Genomic DNA, 18,670 nt, shown 5'->3' with positions numbered 1-18,670 from the left:
TGCTAAAATAATTTTTGGTCAATTTTTTGTCTTTTTTTAGTCAATTTTTTGTCATTTTTGTCAATTTTTTGTCATATTTTTTGCCCATTTTTTGTCATTTTTTGTCAATTTTTGTCATTTTTTTTTTGTCAATTTCTGTCAATTTTAGGTCATTTTTTAGTCATTTTTTAGTCATTTTTTTGTCATTTTTTGTCATTTTTTTGTTATTTTTTGTCATTTTTTTGTCATTTTTTGTCATTTTTTTTGTCAATTTTTGTGTCTTTTTAGTCAATTTTTTGTCATTTTTTGTCATTTTTTTTCAATTTTTGTCATTTTTTGGTCATTTTTTGTCAATTTTATGTCAATTTTTTTTCCTTTTTTAGTCAATTTTTTTTAATCAATTTTTTGTCATTTTTTGTCAATTTTTTTGTCTTATTATTATATAGTATTGATGACAGTGTCAGTCTCACACTGGTCGTATTGATGAGCCGGATGTTCGTGTCTCAGACTGAACCCACACGTTAAAATGATCAGTAATCGCATCAAGTTCACCCTCAGCAACTTCAGACTCATCCGGCAACAAATGTCAACACAAGCAGCAACAATGCAGGGGAGAACGGGGTAATGTGAGACACCCCCTATATCTAGTCAATGGAACACAAATATGGTCATGTTTCAAGCCCCTCCCTTTCCACACTTGCCAGGTAGGAGAGGTTGGTACTCACAACGGCTTCAGGAAGAAAAACTTCTATCACACATGTTGAGGAACTTCCAACATGTGAGCCCACGCGCTTGATGCTCGTTAAAGATCAGCCTGAATTGCTGGAGATGTTGTTCTTTCCAAAATGGAGGCTGTGGGTAAAGTGAGACAATAATCCAGGTGGGTCAGGCCTGTGTCCTGAGTCCCAGGCTCTGCTAACTGGTCCTGATGGTTCTGAGTCCTGGGCCCCAGACAGTGGACCGGCTAGTTCTGGTTATGGGTCCATGTTCTGACCCTGAGGCTGTGTCTGTCGGCTACTCGCTGGTTTGGATCACCCTTCACTCTGACCCCCAGACACCAGCTGTTCTGACCCTCACACTGGTCGTCAGTATAGTTCACCCTCATCTCTGCCTCGTCTGTGAAACAACACATGGTTTGTCAGACAATCCACACCAGAACACAACAACTGGCGCTAGCTTCTTCTCCGTGATCCCACTAGTGTGTACTGGGGCTCCGGGTTTGGAGGCAGGAAAGTTGCAATTGTGGTTTTGTGCACATTTTATTAAATCTCTATAGAAATGGAACCCGTTTGCAAATGGACGACACGTTGCTCTGGTCAGACAGATGGAGAAACAACATTGAACAAAAGAGGATCTTTAAAGGATGATATAATAAAAATATAGATTTCACTAACTGTGGTCGGGGAGTTTCATCAGTGAAAACAGGAAGGTGGACTTTTCGCAACAGAGAAGCTGATGTCGCAGCCGAGGCTTTATTTCAATCAAAATTTAGTGACGACACCCTGGATTCTGGGCCCGAGGAACCACAAATATTTGCTTAAAGGGGGGATATTCTGCAAAATTGACTTTTTCAAGCTTTCCATCCTGTTATTCTGTCACTCCCTCATTAAAAACACGGCTGAAGTGTTGACTTGGCACATTCACGTATTTGTGAGTAATCTGTAAAAACTCTGATGGCGGCCATTTTAGGGATATAAAATACATTTTTGTCATTTTTTTGTCATTTTTTTTCTTTTTTTGTCAAATTTTTTGTCAATTTTTGTAGATTTTTTTGTTAAAAAAATTGACGAATTTTTTTTGTCATTTTTTTCGGGTTTTTTGTCTTTTTTTGGTCAAATTTTTGTCATTTTTTGGTCATTTTTTGTCACATTTTTGTCACATTTTTGTCACATTTTTGCCATTTTTTTGTCATTTTTTTTGTCATTTTTTCTTCCATTTTTTGTCAATTTCTTTCTAGCTTTCCATCATGTTATTCTGTCACTTCCCTCATTAAAAACATGGCTGAAGTGTTGCCTTGGCACATTCACGTATTTCTGAGTAATCTGTAAAAACTCTGATGGCGGCCATTTTAGGGATAGGTTTTTGTCACATTTTTGTTGAATTTTTGTCAAATTTTGGTTAAGTTTTTGTCACATTTTTTTTTTTTATTGTCATTTTTTTGTAGAATTTTTGTTACATTTTTTTTGTTGTTGAATTTTTGTCACTTTTTGGTTAAGTTTTTGTCACATTTCTTTATTATCATTGTCATTTTTTTGTAGATTTTTTGTCTTTTTTTTTTTGAATTTTTTTTAGAATTTTTGTCACTTTTATTTATTTATTTTCATTTTTTGTTGAATTTTTGTCACTTTTTGGTTGAATTTTTGTCACTTTTTGGTTGAGTTTTTGGCTGATGGCGGCCATTTTAGGGATAGGTTTGCCTGAGTCCTCCTAGGAACGCCCCCACCTCCTGGAGACGCCTCCGAGCTTTGGTCACCAGCCGAGTAACCAACCACTGCTCCTCAGCAGAACCCCCTCCCCACTGATGCCACAGACAGCGTGTGGAGGGGGCGTGTCTAAAGGCTCAGAGGTTCTTAAAGAGACAGAGGCCTATTTCAAGACATTCACTACAGTTAGACACAGATAATATTATACAAATAGTATTATTTTGTTTCTTTGTTTCCATGTTCAAATCATTTGTTCATCACAGCTGAACCCAGGAGCTCGTAATGACCTATTTGCTGATGATCTTCAGTTGTTCTGTTCTTTTAAGACTTCCGAGGTCCACAAACTGAGCTCCTCACACAAGTGAAGCAGAGGTTCAGTGAAAATAGTCTTCAACTGAACTCCGCCAAAACGTAAACACTTATCATCGCCCCAGACAGTGCTACCCCCACTATCAAACCTGGGCCTCTCAGCCAAATGTAGACGGCTGGTAAAGAACTGCTTCTTTCAGCTGCGCGACATCGCCAAGCTGAGGTCCGTGATGCCCCGAGAAGAGCTCGAAATGATTATTCCTGCATTTGTGTCCACCCGCCTGGACGACTGCGACAGCCTCTTCACGCGCCTCGACAAAGAAGAGACTCCGTGGACGTTTTTAACCCCTTAACTCCCACCTGAACCGAGCACTTTGTCTCCAGTTTGGCTTTACCCCAATCCAAAAGCTTCTGGAAAAAAGGTGTGAAAATAGCGACAGAACTGAGACAAAAACAATGATGGAAATGTGACAAAAAAATGACAAAAATGTCACAAGAAATTGACAAAAAATCAACGAAGAAATGACAAAAATGTGACCAAAAAAATACAAAAAACTGATAAAAAATTGCTGTTTTTTTGTCTTTTTTTTGCTGAAATTTGTCATTTTTTTGCTGGATTTTTGTCATTTTTTTGTTGGATTTTTGTCATTTTTTTGCTGGATTTTTGTCATTTTTTTGTTGGATTTTTGTCATTTTTTTGCTGGATTTTTGTCACTTTTTTGCTGGATTTTTGTCTTTTTTTTGCTGGATTTTTGTCTTTTTTTTTGCTGGATTTTTGTCAATTTTTTGCTGGATTTTTGTCATTTTTTTGTTGGATTTTTGTCATTTTTTTGCTGGATTTTTGTCATTTTTTTGCTGGATTTTTGTCATTTTTTTGCTGGATTTTTGTCATTTTTTTGTTGGATTTTTGTCATTTTTTTGCTGGATTTTTGTCACTTTTTTGCTGGATTTTTGTCTTTTTTTTGCTGGATTTTTGTCATTTTTTTGCTGGATTTTTGTCATTTTTTTGCTGGATTTTTGTCATTTTTTTGCTGGATTTTTGTCATTTTTTTGCTGGATTTTTGTCATTTTTTTGCTGGATTTTTGTCATTTTTTTGCTGGATTTTTGTCATTTTTTTTGTTGGATTTTTGTCATTTTTTTGCTGGATTTTTGTCACTTTTTTAATGGATTTTTGTCACTTTTTTGCTGGATTTTTTGTCTTTTTTTGCTGGATTTTTGTCATTTTTTTGTTGGATTTTTGTCACTTTTTTTTGCTGAACTGGAGAAAATGCTCTCGGTTCAGGCAGGAGTTAAGAGGTTAATATTGCTTGTAATGCATAGACGATCCACCAGGGGGTGCTGTAGCGCCCTCAGCACCCTGGGTTCCCACGGCCTTGCTTTGACTAAAATTAAGACTAAATATTTTAGTCGACGAAATCAACACTGCCCAGAGCAGCTGGAGGAGGTGAAGTCTGGGCTGTGTGATAGTGATTTTCTGGCTCTGTTTCGGCGTGTCCACTCTCACACACAGGGCTGGTGAACGTTTGAGCCTCATAATGGCATTAAAGAGTTTTTTATTGAGTTGATCCTGGACTCGGAGCAGTAAAAGTTCAGGTGTCAGGTGTCAGGTGTGTTGTGCAACAGCCGAGTGTTTCTTGCCTGTTTCTGCGGAAGCATCTTTCACAAACGCCGTGGTTTTAGAGCAACATCACTTCCCTTTTCCCTTTATTTGTGGCATTGAAATGTAATGTTGGGGCAATAAGATGGCACCAAATAAAGGCCTGACATTTAAAAACAGAAAGTCTGGGCCAAAATGTTCTGTACATTCAGTTTGCAGCAGTAACACTTATGTCCTGTCTCATTATTATTATTTTAATTGAGGACAGAGGAAGGTGGAGGTGATGTGGTTTGTCTGTGTGACTGAAGTTTAACCTCTGAACTCCCACCTGAACACGTTTTCTCCCGTTCTCCAACTTCTCTTCTTCAAAACAGCGACAAAAAAGAATATGAGGATGTAAACACAACAAAAAGGTGAAAAAAGTGAGCAAAAAAGCGACAAAAATGACAAAAACTCAACAAAAAAATGACAAAAAATCAGCAAAAAAAGACAAAAAATCAGCAAAAAAAAGACAAAATCCAGCAAAAAACAAAACAAAAATCCAGCAAAAAACAAAACAAAAATTCATCAAAAAAAGACAAAAATCCAGCAAAAAAATGTCAAAAATCCAGCAAAAAAGTGACAAAAATCCAGCAAAAAGTGACAAAAATCCAGCAAAAAAATGACAAAAATCCATCAAAAAAAAGACAAAAATCCAGCAAAAAAAGTGACAAAAATCCATCAAAAAAGTGACAAAAATCCAGTAAAAAAAAGACAAAAATCCAGCAAAAAAAAGACAAAAATCCAGCAAAAAAAAGACAAAAATCCAGCAAAAAAAAGACAAAAATCCAGCAAAAAAAAAGACAAAAATCCAGCAAAAAAAAGACAAAAATCCAGCAAAAAAAAGACAAAAATCCAGCAAAAAAAAAAGACAAAAATCCAGCAAAAAACAAAAATCCAGCAAAAAACAAAACAAAAATCCAGCAAAAAAAGACAAAAATCCAGCAAAAAAAAAGACAAAAATCCAGCAAAAAAAAAGACAAAAATCCAGCAAAAAAAATGACAAAAAACAGCAAAAAATAAAACAAAAATCCAGCAAAAAAAGACAAAAATCCAGCAAAAAAGTGACAAAAATCCAGCAAAAAAAGACAAAAATCCAACAAAAAAGTGACAAAAATCCAGCAAAAAAAGACAAAAATCCAGCAAAAAAGTGACAAAAATCCAGCAAAAAAAGACAAAAATCCAACAAAAAAAAGACAAAAATCCAACAAAAAAGTGACAAAAATCCAGCAAAAAAAAGACAAAAATCCAACAAAAAAGTAACAAAAATCCAACAAAAAAGTGACAAAAATTCAGCAAAAAAGTGACAAAAATCCAGCAAAAAAATGACAAAAATCCATCAAAAAAATGACAAAAATCCAGCAAAAAAAAGACAAAAATCCAGCAAAAAAAGACAAAAATCCATAAAAAAAAATGACAAAAATCCATCAAAAAAAAGACAAAAATCCAACAAAAAAGTGACAAAAATCCAACAAAAAAGTGACAAAAATCCAGCAAAAAAAGTAATAAAAAGTGACAGAAACACATAAGGGAAATAAAAAGTGAGGACATTGGCAAAGAGGAGAGACTGCATTTGGTTTTGGCGGGCGGTAAGAGGTTAATGGAGGCAAAAACATCTGCGACTTTTAAAGAAAAAACGTTTAAAGAGCGAAAAGAGCGGAGGAGGAAGAAGAACTCGGACCGAAGAGTCGTGACAAATCGTTTTGTTTTTTTAATTCAGATGCAAAAACTAAACCATTCACATCGTTACAGACGTCAAATATTCCCAATAAATATTCAAAACTTTGAATAAAAAGATACAAAAGTCAAATAAATTCTATCGACGCCTGTTTTGTTTTGTGTCTTAAGAAAATAAAAGTTATTTAAAAATCCGTAACATCCGACTCCACAGTGATTCCAGAATAAATAAATAAGTTTGCAGTGACTCCGTGTTCCCCCATAGACTTACATGGGAGAACGTGATTTCAACGGCCTTTTTCTCAAAACACATTTTCCTTCATTGTGGCGACACTTTGTCTGAAAGACTTTTTCCAGCCTCGGACTGAACAAGATTTTGAGGAGTTTTTCAGAGGGATTTTTTAACCTCTTAACTCCCGCCTGAACCGAGAGGATCTGTTTCCTCGCGTCATCACATTGTTTTTCTATCATTTTGTTGTTGGGGATTCAACTCATTTATGTGACTTTTTTGTCATTTTTTTGGTCACATTTAGTCACATTTTTTTGTCGATTTTTAATTAAATTTTTGTCATTTTTTGGTCAATTTTTTATCAAATTTTGTCATTTTTCCCCCCCACATTTTTATCAAATTTTTGTCATTTTTTTGTCGATTTTTTATTAAATTTTTTTGTCGATTTTTTATTAAATTTTTGTCATTTTTTTTGCCATTTTTTTATCAAATTTTGTCATTTTTTTGTCAATTTTTTTTCCACATTTTTATCAAATTTTTGTCATTTTTTGTCAATTTTTTTCCAATTTTTTGTCATTTTTTGGTCAATTTTTTATTACATTTTTTTGTCGATTTTTTATCAAATTTTGTCATTTTTTTGTCAATTTTTTTTCACAATTTTATCAAATTTTTGTCATTTTTTGTCAATTTTTTTTCAATTTTTTGTCATTTTTTTGTCAATTTTTTATCAAAATTTGTCATTTTGTCCCCCACATTTTTATCAAATTTTTGTCATTTTTTGTCAAATTTTTATCAAATTTTTATCACATTTTTATCACATTTTTTGTCAATTTCTTGTGACATTTTTGCCACTTTTTCATCAATTGTTCGTCACTTTTTGCCAATGTTTTCTCACTTTTTTGTCACATTTCCATCATTGTTTTCGTCTCAGTTTTGTTGAAAATGTGCTCGGTTCAGGCGGGAGTTAAGGGGTTAAAATCGAATTCTTAGCCTGATTTAATGAGTTTTAAATGTCAAAAAAATGTCAAAACAGAGATCATTTTAAAACTAAACAAAATCCAGATCCTTGTCTTCTTCTCATTTTTAGATTTGGGTAAAGCCAAGGCAGGAGGTTAAGAGGCCACAGTTCTACAGAATCCACTTCAACATCAAATAAACTTCTCTTCATTGAAACATGTTCTAAAATAAATCTTGTTTTTTGTATCTCAGTCCTTCACGAGGTCAAACGAGGAGGTTCCCGTGCGCCTCCGCCTCCTGCCGCCGCCGCTGTGCCCTCGGGCCCGACACCTCCTCCTGCAGCAGGTTGTGCCGGTAGTTGTCCTCGCACTCGCGCACTCTGCGGGTGAAGTAGTGCGGGTCGGAGATGGCCTGGAGGAGGTCGGTCTGGACCAGGGCCACGTCGTAGAGCTCAGAGGAGGAGGCGGAGCGAGCGAGGGCGCCGCCGGGAGAGGAGAAGACCTGAGGCGAGAGAGGAGAACCTGAGACACGAACCTGAGACACGAACCTGAGACATGAGAGGAGAAAACCTGAGACACGAGAGGAGAAAAGGAGCATAACAGGAGAGAAACTCATGATGTGGACCCCCTCATTTTTTTCGTCAATTTTTTATCATTTTTTTTTCCAAATTTTTGTCATTTTTTTGTCTTTTTTATTTTTTGTCAATATTTTATCAATTTTTTTTCATTTTTGACATTTTTTTGTCATTTTTTTGTCATTTTTTGTCAATTTTTTATCAAATTTCTGTCATTTTTGTGTCACATTTTTTTGTGTCATTTTTTTGTCTTTTTTTTCCTCCATTTTTTATCAATTTTTTGTCATTTTTTAATCAATTTTTTTTGTCATTTTTTAATCAAATTTTTGTCATTTTTCGTCAATTTTTTATCCAATTTTTGTTTATTTCTTGTGACATTTTTGCCACTTTTTCATCATTTTTTGTCACATTTCCATCCTTTCCATCACAAGGGGAGAAAACCTGAGACACGAGAGGAGAAGACCTGAGACAAAAAAATCAACAAAATGTGACTAAAATGTGACAAAAAAATCAACAAAAACGCAACAAAAATGGAAAAAAAAGAAAAAAAAAACAAAAAACACAGCAACAACTCGAGGAAAAGATCCGTGTTGTGGGTCTTTCAAATGAGCTGTTACACAGGCCCACAACACGGATCTTTTTCCTCGTGTTGTTGCTGTGTTGTGTCACCTTTTGTATTTTTTTTTTTGTCACATTTTTGTTGAGTTTTTGTCATTTTTTTGTTGAATTTTTGTTGAAATTTGTCACTTTTTTTTTGTGTCTCTTATTGGTTGACTTTATGTCACATTTTTGTTGATTTTTTGTCATTTTTTTGTTGATTTTTTGTCACATTTTTTGTTGAATTTTTGTCACATTTTTGTTGATTTTTTGTCATTTTTTTGTTGAATTTTTGTCACTTTTTGTTGAATTTTTGTCACATTTTTGTTGATTTTTTGTCACATTTTTGTTGATTTTTTGTCACTTTTTGGTTAAGTTTTTGTCACATTTTTAGGTTAGACTCCCATCTATTTCCATTGGAGCTGTTGTCATGGTAACGATAAACAAATGTTTAACTGTTTGTGGAAATATCAAATAAACCTTATTTTATCGTCTCAAATGTCGTTCCTCTTGGTCCTGCACCTTAACCTCTTAACTCCCGCCTGAACCCAGAGAATTTTCTCCAGTTCGGCTTTACCCAAATCAAAAAGCTTCTTGGGAGAAAAGCACCAAAAAAAGCCGCAAAAAATGAGAATATAACAAGGATGTAAACGCGACAAAAAAGTGACAAAAATTCAAAAAAAATGTGACAAAAATTCAACAAAAAAGTGACAAAAAATCAACAAAAAAGTGACAAAAATTCAACAAAAATGTGAAAAAAATAGACAAAAAAGTGACAAAAAATCAACAAAAAAGTGACAAAAATTCAACAAAAATGTGAAAAAAATAGACAAAAAAGTGACAAAAAATCAACAAAAAAGTGACAAAAAATCAACAAAAAAGTGACAAAAAATCAACAAAAAAGTGACAAAAAATCAACAAAAAAGTGACAAAAATTCAACAAAAATGTGAAAAAAATAGACAAAAAAGTGACAAAAAATCAACAAAAAAGTGACAAAAATTCAACAAAAATGTGAAAAAAATAGACAAAAAAGTGACAAAAAATCAACAAAAAAGTGACAAAAAATCAACAAAAAAGTGACAAAAAATCAACAAAAAAGTGACAAAAAATCAACAAAAAAATGACAAAAAATAAACAAAAAAAAGACAAAAATTCAACAAAAAAATGACAAAAATGCAACAAAAAAATGACAAAAATTCAACAAAAATGTGACAAAAATTCAACAAAAATGTGACAAAAATTCAACAAAAATGTGACAAAAAAAACAGTTCTCTTGATCACTTCCTGCCTCCTGATGATGTCACTGATGATGTCACAGGTGATGTCACAGATGATGTCACTGATGATGTCACAGATGATGTCACTGATGATGTCAGCAGTTAAAGACATGTGCGTGTGACGTACCAGGGGGTGCACGATGGTGTCCCCGTCGCTGAGGCGGATGTTGTCGTCGATGAAAATGTGCTGGACCTCGGGGTCAAACGGGTCGATCCACAGCGGCTTCCCCCCCGTCAAGGATATTAAAATATCTTTGTCATTTGAAGACAATAATGATTCCAGTGAACCAGGAATGTCATAATTGTAGTGCAAACAATAAAACATGAGATGAGATAAAAGGCACAGCTGTAGCTGTCCAGGGGTTTTGTCCCAAAACCCCTGGACAAGGGTTTTGGGAACATTATAGTTGGATTTCTCTAGATATTCAAGGAGAAATATTGGTTTGTTGATGCTCTATTACAATTAGGTGTAATGACGTGCTCTGTGACGGTTTTTATCCAAAAGGTTTGTGTGGCTTGACAGACCAAGCTTCTCATCTGAACATTCTGTTAATGTAATCATATATTTTACTATCCCCCCCGTCACTTTTTGGTTAAGTTTTTGTCACATTTTTAGGTTAGACTCCCATCTATTTCCATTGGAGCTGTTGTCATGGTAACGATAAACAAATGTTTAACTGTTTGTGGAAATATCAAATAAACCTTATTTTATCGTCTCAAATGTCGTTCCTCTTGGTCCTGCACCTTAACCTCTTAACTCCCGCCTGAACCCAGAGAATTTTCTCCAGTTCGGCTTTACCCAAATCAAAAAGCTTCTTGGGAGAAAAGCACCAAAAAAGCCGCAAAAAATGAGAATATAACAAGGATGTAAACGCGACAAAAAAGTGACAAAAATTCAAAAAAAATGTGACAAAAATTCAACAAAAAAGTGACAAAAAATCAACAAAAAAGTGACAAAAATTCAACAAAAATGTGAAAAAAATAGACAAAAAAGTGACAAAAAATCAACAAAAAAGTGACAAAAATTCAACAAAAATGTGAAAAAAATAGACAAAAAAGTGACAAAAAATCAACAAAAAAGTGACAAAAAATCAACAAAAAAGTGACAAAAAATCAACAAAAAAGTGACAAAAAATCAACAAAAAAATGACAAAAAATAAACAAAAAAAAGACAAAAATTCAACAAAAAAATGACAAAAATGCAACAAAAAAATGACAAAAATTCAACAAAAATGTGACAAAAATTCAACAAAAATGTGACAAAAATTCAACAAAAATGTGACAAAAAAAACAGTTCTCTTGATCACTTCCTGCCTCCTGATGATGTCACTGATGATGTCACAGGTGATGTCACAGATGATGTCACTGATGATGTCACAGATGATGTCACTGATGATGTCAGCAGTTAAAGACATGTGCGTGTGACGTACCAGGGGGTGCACGATGGTGTCCCCGTCGCTGAGGCGGATGTTGTCGTCGATGAAAATGTGCTGGACCTCGGGGTCGAACGGGTCGATCCACAGCGGCTTCCCCCCCGTCAAGGAGAACGAGTGCCCCGCCCACCTGCGGGTAAACAGGAGACATGTCACAAACCCCGCCCACATGTAGAACAAACCCCGCCCACATGTAGAACAAACCCCGCCCACCTGCAGAACAAACAGGAGACGTCACAAACCCCGCCCACCTGTGCCACAAACCCCGCCCAAATGTTTAACTGTTTGTGGAAATATCAAATAAACCTTATTTTATCGTCTCAAATGTCGTTCCTCTTGGTCTGACACCTTTAACCTCTTAACTCCCGCCTGAACCCAGAGCATTTTCTCCAGTTCAGCTTTACCCAAATCCTGTAGGCCAGTGTAACGCCTCATTTGAAAGACCTACAAAACTCATCTAAATGGATCTTTTTCCTCACGGCATCACATTTTTTTCCATCTTTTTTGGGGGGGGGGGTTTTCAACTCATTTTGGAACTTTATCATTTTTTCATCACTTTTTGTCAAATTTGTCATTTTTTGTCGTTTTTTGTCATCATTTAGTCGTTTTTTGTCGTTTTTTGTCATCATTTAGTCGTTTTTTGTCGTTTTTTGTCGTTTTTTGTAAAAAAGAAAAAAATGTTTTTTGTCGTTTTTTTGTCGTTTTTTTGTTTTTTGTCGTTTTTTTTTGTTTATTTTTTTTTTGTCATTTTTTGTTGTTTTTTGTCGTTTTTTTTTGTTTATTTTATTTTTTTTGTCATTTTTTTGTCATTTTTTTTCGTTTTTTTTGTTTTTTGTCGTTTTTTTTGTCGTTTTTTGTCGTTTTTGTCGTTTTTTGTCATTTTTTTGTCATTTTTTTTGTTTTGTTTTTTTTTTTTGTCGTTTTTTGTTTGTTTTTTTGTCGTTTTTTGTCGGGTTTTTTTCGTTTTTTGTCATTTTTTTGTCATTTTATTGTCATTTTTTCGTCACTTTTTCGTCAAAACAAACAGGAGACGTCACAGACCCCGCCCACCTGCAGATAAAGCCTAGTCCTGGTCCTGCTCCCGGTCTCGTACCAGTCGAAGTGGTCCCTGTAGCCTTGGATGTTCTGGTCTACCTCTGTCTCTGTTTATGACCTGGCTTTAGTCTAGTCTGGTCCTGGTCTTAGTCCTGGTCCTGGTCCTGGTCTTAGTCCTGGTCTTAGTCCCGGTCCCGGTCCCGTACCAGTCGAAGTGGTCCCTGTAGCCTTGGATGTTCTGGTCTACCTCTGTCTCTGTGTGTGGGCTGGCTTTAGTCTAGTCTGGTCCTGGTTCTGGTCTTAGTCCTGGTCCTGGTCCTGGTCCTGGTCCTGGTCCCAGTCTCGTACCAGTCGAAGTGGTCCCTGTAGCCTTGGATGTTCTGGTCTACCTCTGTCTCTGTGTGTGGGCTCTCTTTAGTCTAGTCTGGTCCTGGTTCTGGTCTTAGTCCTGGTCTTAGTCCCGGTCCTGCTCACGTACCAGTCGAAGTGGTCCCTGTAGCCTTGGATGTTCTGGTCCACCTCTGTCTCTGTGTGTGGGCTCTCTTTAGTCTAGTCTGGTCCTGGTCCTGGTCCTGGTCCTAGTCCTGGTCTTAGTCCTGGTCTTAGTCCTGGTCTTAGTCCTGGTCTTAGTCCTGGTCTTAGTCCTGGTCTTAGTCCTGGTCTTGGTCTTAGTCCTGGTCCTGCTCCCGGTCTCGTACCAGTCGAAGTGGTCCCTGTAGCCCTGGATGTTCTGGTCTACCTCTGTCTCTGTGTGTGGGCTCTCTTTAGTCTAGTCTGGTCCTGGTCTTAGTCCTGGTCTTAGTCCTGGTCCTGGTCCTGCTCTCGGTCTCGTACCAGTCGAAGTGGTCCCTGTAGCCCTGGATCCCGTGCGCGGCGCTCAGGCAGCTGTAAAGGCGCCGCGCTCCGCCGTCGCCCGCAGACGTGACTCGCTCCGGGCCGCGGCTCAGGACCACGCCCTTCCGGCTGCAGCGGATCCGCCCCGGGGTCTCGTCCACAAACATCTGGGAGGAACACGAGGGGGAGCAGATGTTTAAGTCAGGCTGGTCTCCCTGAAGCAGCTCCATCCATTTTTTAATCAGATTTTTTGATTTTTTTTTTATCACATTTTTGTCACATTTATGTCATTTTTTGTCATTTTTTTTTTCATGTTTTTGTCAAATTTTTCTCATATTTTTGTCATTTTTTTGCAATTTTTTCGTCACATTTTTATCACATTTTTGTCACATTTTTGTCTAATTTTTTAACATGTTTTTATCATTTTTTTGTTGGGTATTCAACTCATTTTTGTCACTTTTTTGTCATTTTTGTCATTTTTTCGTCAATTTTTTATCATTTTTTTGTCTAATTTTTATCAGATTTTTGTCATTTTTTGGTCAGATTTATGTCATTTCTTTTGTCTAATTTTAATATTTTTTCGTCACATTTTTATCACATTTTTGTCAAATTTTTATTATATTTTTGTCATTTTTTTGTCATTTTTTTTCATACTTTTGTAATTTTTTTGGTTATTTTTGTCATTTTTTTGTTATTTTTTGTCCCATTTTTGTCAAATTTATGTCATTTTTTCGTCAATTTTTTTCACTTTTTTTTCACTTTTTTGTCTAATTTTTATTATATTTTTGTCATTTTTTTGTCCATTTGTTAATCAGTTTTTTGACCTTTTTTGGCAAATTTTTTATCAGATTTTTGAAAAAAATGTATCACATTTTTGTCATATTTATGTCTAATTTTTATTATATTTTTGTCATTTTATTGTTGGGTATTCAACTCATTTTTGTCACTTTTTTGGTCATTTTTTTGTCAATGTTTTCTCACTTTTTCTCACATTTCCATCATTGTTTTCGTCTCAGTTTTGTTGCTATTTTCACACCTTTTTTCCAGAAGCTTTTGGATTGGGGTAAAGCCAAACTGGAGAAAATGTGCTCAGTTCAGGTGGGAGTTAAGGGGCGCCCAGAGAGGGACCTACTCTTGCGCCTCATCTGGTTAATACTAACTCTCTTCTCGTTCATTCTCAATGGTAAATATGGATGCAGTACACTTTTTGACCACTAGCGTGAAATTGGGGGCGCTGTTTCCCTCCGTTCACAAAGACACGTCGAGATAAACAGACGACAAAGGTGACAAAAATGAGTTGAATACCCAACAAAAAAATGACAAATATATGATAAAAATGAGACAAAAAATTGACAAAAAATTACAAAAAAATGACATAAATGTAACAAAAAAATTACAAAAATGTGACAAAAATGTGATAAAAAAATGGACAAAAAATGACGAAAAAGTGACAAAAAATGGATTAAAAAATTGACAAAAAAATTGACAAAAAAATTACAAAAAAAGACAAAAATGTGAAAAAAAATGACAAAAAAATGACTAAAATGTGACAAAAAATAAAAAAAATGAACCAAAAAATGAACAAAAAAATGACGAAAAAGTGGCAAAAATGGGACAAAAATGGGATGAAAAAATGACGAAAAAAATGACAAAAATGTGATAAAATGGACAAAAAATCACGAAAAAGTGACAAAAAATGGATTAAAAAATGGACAAAAAAATGGACAAAAAAATTACAAAAAAAGACAAAAATGTGACAAAAAATAAAAAAAAAATGAACAAAAAAACGAACAAAAAAATGACGAAAAAAATGACAAAAATGTGATAAAAATGGACAAAAAAATGACGAAAAATGGACAAAAAATGGACAAAAAAAATACAAAAAATGACAAAAATATGACAAAAATGTGATGAAAAAAATACAAAAAAATGACTAAAATGTGACAAAAAATTACCAAAAAAATACAAAAAATGTGATAAAAATGGATAACAAATGGACAAAAAATGACGAAAAAATGACAAAAAATGACCAAAAAAATTGCAAAAAAACGAAAAAAAATTACAAAGTAAATGACAAAAAAAAAGACAAAAATGTGACAAAAATGGGATGAAAAAATGACCAAAAAAATGACAAAAAAGCTACAAAATGAGTTGAATACCCAACAAAAAAATGATGTAAAACCAATCTGACGACGTGAGGAAAAAGATCGGTTGAGGCGGGAGTTCAGAGGTTCAGGTTCACATTTCACTAAAGTGGTTTATTCTTTGCATTGGTCAGTTTTACCGTCTTCCCCGACTCCTGTGTGAGTCTGCGGTCGCCGTGGGTGACCTGCGTGAGTGTGCGGTCGCCGTGGTTACCTGCGGGAGCTCGTGGAACAGCGGGTGCCCCTCCCTCAGCGCCCGGGACACGGCGCGCAGCACTCGGGGCAGGTCGGTCCCGAACGTGCGGAAGACGACGGCGAAGTCGACGCCCTCCGAGGTCAGATCGACCAGCAGCTGGAAGAACGAGGGGAGGAGCCAGTGGTAGCGGCGGCCATCTTCCCCCAGGACGCTCAGGTCTGGGTCGGGCTGGGCGTCCGGAGGCCAGCGCAGCAGCTCCAGATGTTCCTCCAGGACGGCCCTGAAGCGCCGCCCGGTGGAGGACGAGGTGAACGCAGGCGTCCGGCCGAACTGAGAGAAGTAGCTCACGGCGCCTCCACACGGGGGCAGCAGCGAGGGCCGGTCGCTCAGCCACTCCCACTGACCTGCACAGAAGAAGAAGAAGAAGATAAAAGCAGAATCTCACCAACAAAACAACAAACATCCTGAAAATGTAACTGAAATTCTACACCACATTTAAGACAAACTTTATGGAATCAGTTTCAGCCAAAACCTGAGCGGAAAGTTTGGTCAAAATGGAGTAAAATATGTCGACCGATATGAGTTTGTCTGAGGCCGATATTTTTCCAAATGTCGATATAATCCTGAAGCTCCTGTGCCAGTGTTGAACTGTGACAGCAGAGGGCGCTGTGTGAGAGGCAGAAGGCGGCTCCTTTACGTGAACCGAGAGGAACTTTTTCCTCACGTCAGATTTTTTTTCCATAATTTTTTTGTTGGGTTTTCAACTCATTTTTGTAACTTTTTTGTCATTTTTTAATCACATTTTTGTGTTTATTTTTTGTCACATTTTGTCACCTTTTTTGTTTGTTTTTTTGTCTTTTTTTTTTCTTTTTTTTGTCATTTTTTCGTCCATTTTTATCAAATTTTTATCATTTTTTCGTCACATTTTTATCATTTTTTCGTCACATTTTTGAAAAAGATTCGTCCATTTTTTATCAATTTTTTATCATTTTTTTGTCACATTTTTGTCCTTTTTTCGTCACATTTTTATCATTTTTTCGTCACATTTTTGAAAAAGATTCGTCCATTTTTTATCAATTTTTTATCATTTTTTTGTCACATTTTTGTCCTTTTTTCGTCACATTTTTATCATTTTTTCGTCCATTTTTTAAATCAAATTTTTATCATTTTTTTGTCAATTTTTTTATCAATTTTTAATAATTTTTTGTCAGATTTTTGTCATTTTTTTGTCAAATTTTTGGCCATTTTTTAATCAAATTTTTTATCATTTTTTTGTCAGATTTTTGTCATTTTTTATCACATTTTTAACATTTTTTCGTCCATTTTTTATCACATTTTTGTAATTTTTTGTAATTTTTTTAGTCATTTTTTTGTCAATTCCTTGTGACATTTTTGCCACTTTTTCATAAATTTTTCGTCACTTTTTTGCCACTTTGTTTTCTCACATTTCCATCATTGTTTTCGTCTCAGTTTTGTTGCTATTTTCTCACCTTTTTCCCAGAAGCTTTTGGATTGGGGTAAAGCCAAACTGGAGAAAACGTGCTCGGTTCAGGCGGGAGTTAAAGGGTTAAAGTCCTTCCTGTTTAGTTGGTTCTACAGATACAACGATCCAGGATTTCCAAACAAACATGTTATTCTTATGAGCCAAACTACAAACTTCTTCAAAGACGTGGGCGGGATCTCATTTCCCGGTGGGCGTGACTGACAGACGGGATCAGCCAATGAGAGAAGAGCTGGATCAGACACAGGAGGAAACAGGAGGAAGCTTTTTCCAGAACGAGGGCGAACTCTTTCCATCAGAAATCGGCTTTAGATCGGCCGATATTGTAAAATACCCAAGTATCGTCCGATCTCGAAGAAAAAGTGGGACGTGTAGATTTAATGCTTCTGTGGGAAGTGAATGTTTTTCACTTTTGAAGCCCTGTTCTCTGGGAAAAGGCGGAACATTCTCCTTTAGGAAAGACAAAAGACAAAGCCACAGGAAAAACAGCTATTGTTGTGTGTCGGATGCCCTCCCGCGCTCCTGTGTTTATCTGTGACGTCAGAGAGAAATGATCAAGGGAAACGTTTGAGCTGGAGGTTTTACTCTCTCCATCAAGACAGAATCATCAGCAGTGACCTCTGACCTCTGACACTCTGACCCCTGACCTCAGAGCCGGGCTGTGGCTGGACAGCTCTGGGTTTAACCTCTTAACTCCCACCTGCACGGGTCACATTTTCTACAGTTTGGCATCAAAAAGCTTCTTGGGAAAAAAGCACCAAAACAGCCACAAAAAATGAGAAGGAAACAAGGATGTAAACATGACAAAAATGTGACAAAAAATCAACAAAAATGTGGCAAAAATTCAACAAAAATTCAATAAAAAAGTGACAAAAATTCTACAAAAAATCAACAAAAAATCAATTAAAAAGTGACAAAAATTCTACAAAAAATCAATAAAAAAGTGACAAAAATTCAACAAAAAAGTGACAAAAATTCAAAAAAAATTCAACAAAAAAGTGACAAAAATTCTACAAAAAATCAACAAAAAATCAATAAAAAAGTGACAAAAATTCTACAAAAAATCAATAAAAAAGTGACAAAAATTCAATAAAAAAGTGACAAAAATTCAATAAAAAAGTGACAAAAATTCAACAAAAAAGTGACAAAAATTCAACAAAAATTCAACAAAAAAGTGACAAAAATTCAACAAAAATTCAACAAAAAAGTGACAAAAATTCAAAAAAAATTCAATAAAAAAGTGACAAAAATTCAATAAAAAAGTGACAAAAATTCAACAAAAATTCAACAAAAAAGTGACAAAAATTCAAAAAAAATTCAATAAAAAAGTGACAAAAATTCAAAAAAAATTCAATAAAAAAGTGACAAAAATTAAACAAAAAAAGTGACAAAAATTAAATAAAAATGTGACAAAAATTCTATAAAAACCTTTCAAATGAGGCGTTACACAGGCCTATATAACAGCCAAAGAGGACAGAATGCATGTGGTTCAGGCGGGTGGTAAGAAGTTAAAGTCATTTTTTCAAGTAGATGTTTTTGTTTTTACCTTTATGGACTCGGCCCCACGTGACCCCCGGGAGGTACCCGTCCAGCGCCGCCTCCGTGCCCTGTCCCGTCACCGAGTCCGACACCAGCACCGTGTTATTCAGGTCAATGTGGAGAACCAGCCTCCGCCGAGAGGACCGCGGGGACACCGGGGGAGAGGACCGAGAGGACCGCGGGGACACCGGGGGAGAGGACCGAGAGGACACCGGGACCCGCTCCTCCTCCTCCTCCCGGGCGCTGTCGCCGTTCGGCAGGTCCATAGACACCGGAACACTCGGGTAAAGTTTGAAAAGCACCGGAGAAACCCTGGTCCTGGTCCGCG

General features: G+C 35.9%; 1 protein-coding gene across 1 annotated transcript; it reads right to left on the bottom strand.

Moving 5' to 3' along the window:
- Positions 1-7,475: 7,475 nt before the first annotated feature.
- Positions 7,476-18,670, bottom strand: LOC306981206 (uncharacterized protein; the record flags this gene model as incomplete). The annotated part of the gene is made up of 6 exons (XM_079580769.1): positions 18,350-18,670; positions 15,321-15,706; positions 12,963-13,129; positions 11,091-11,223; positions 9,788-10,039; positions 7,476-7,712 (listed from the first exon to the last, which is right to left on the bottom strand). Exons 1-6 carry the CDS (start codon positions 18,606-18,608, stop codon positions 7,476-7,478), a joined length of 1,434 nt encoding a protein of 477 aa, XP_079436895.1. The 5' UTR covers positions 18,609-18,670.

This window comes from Gobius niger (genome assembly GCF_951799975.1).
Source record: "Gobius niger genome assembly, chromosome: 22".
Lineage (NCBI taxonomy): Eukaryota > Metazoa > Chordata > Actinopteri > Gobiiformes > Gobiidae > Gobius > Gobius niger.
Note: the sequence above shows the minus strand (reverse complement) of the source record. Positions and strands in the feature narration are given on the sequence as shown.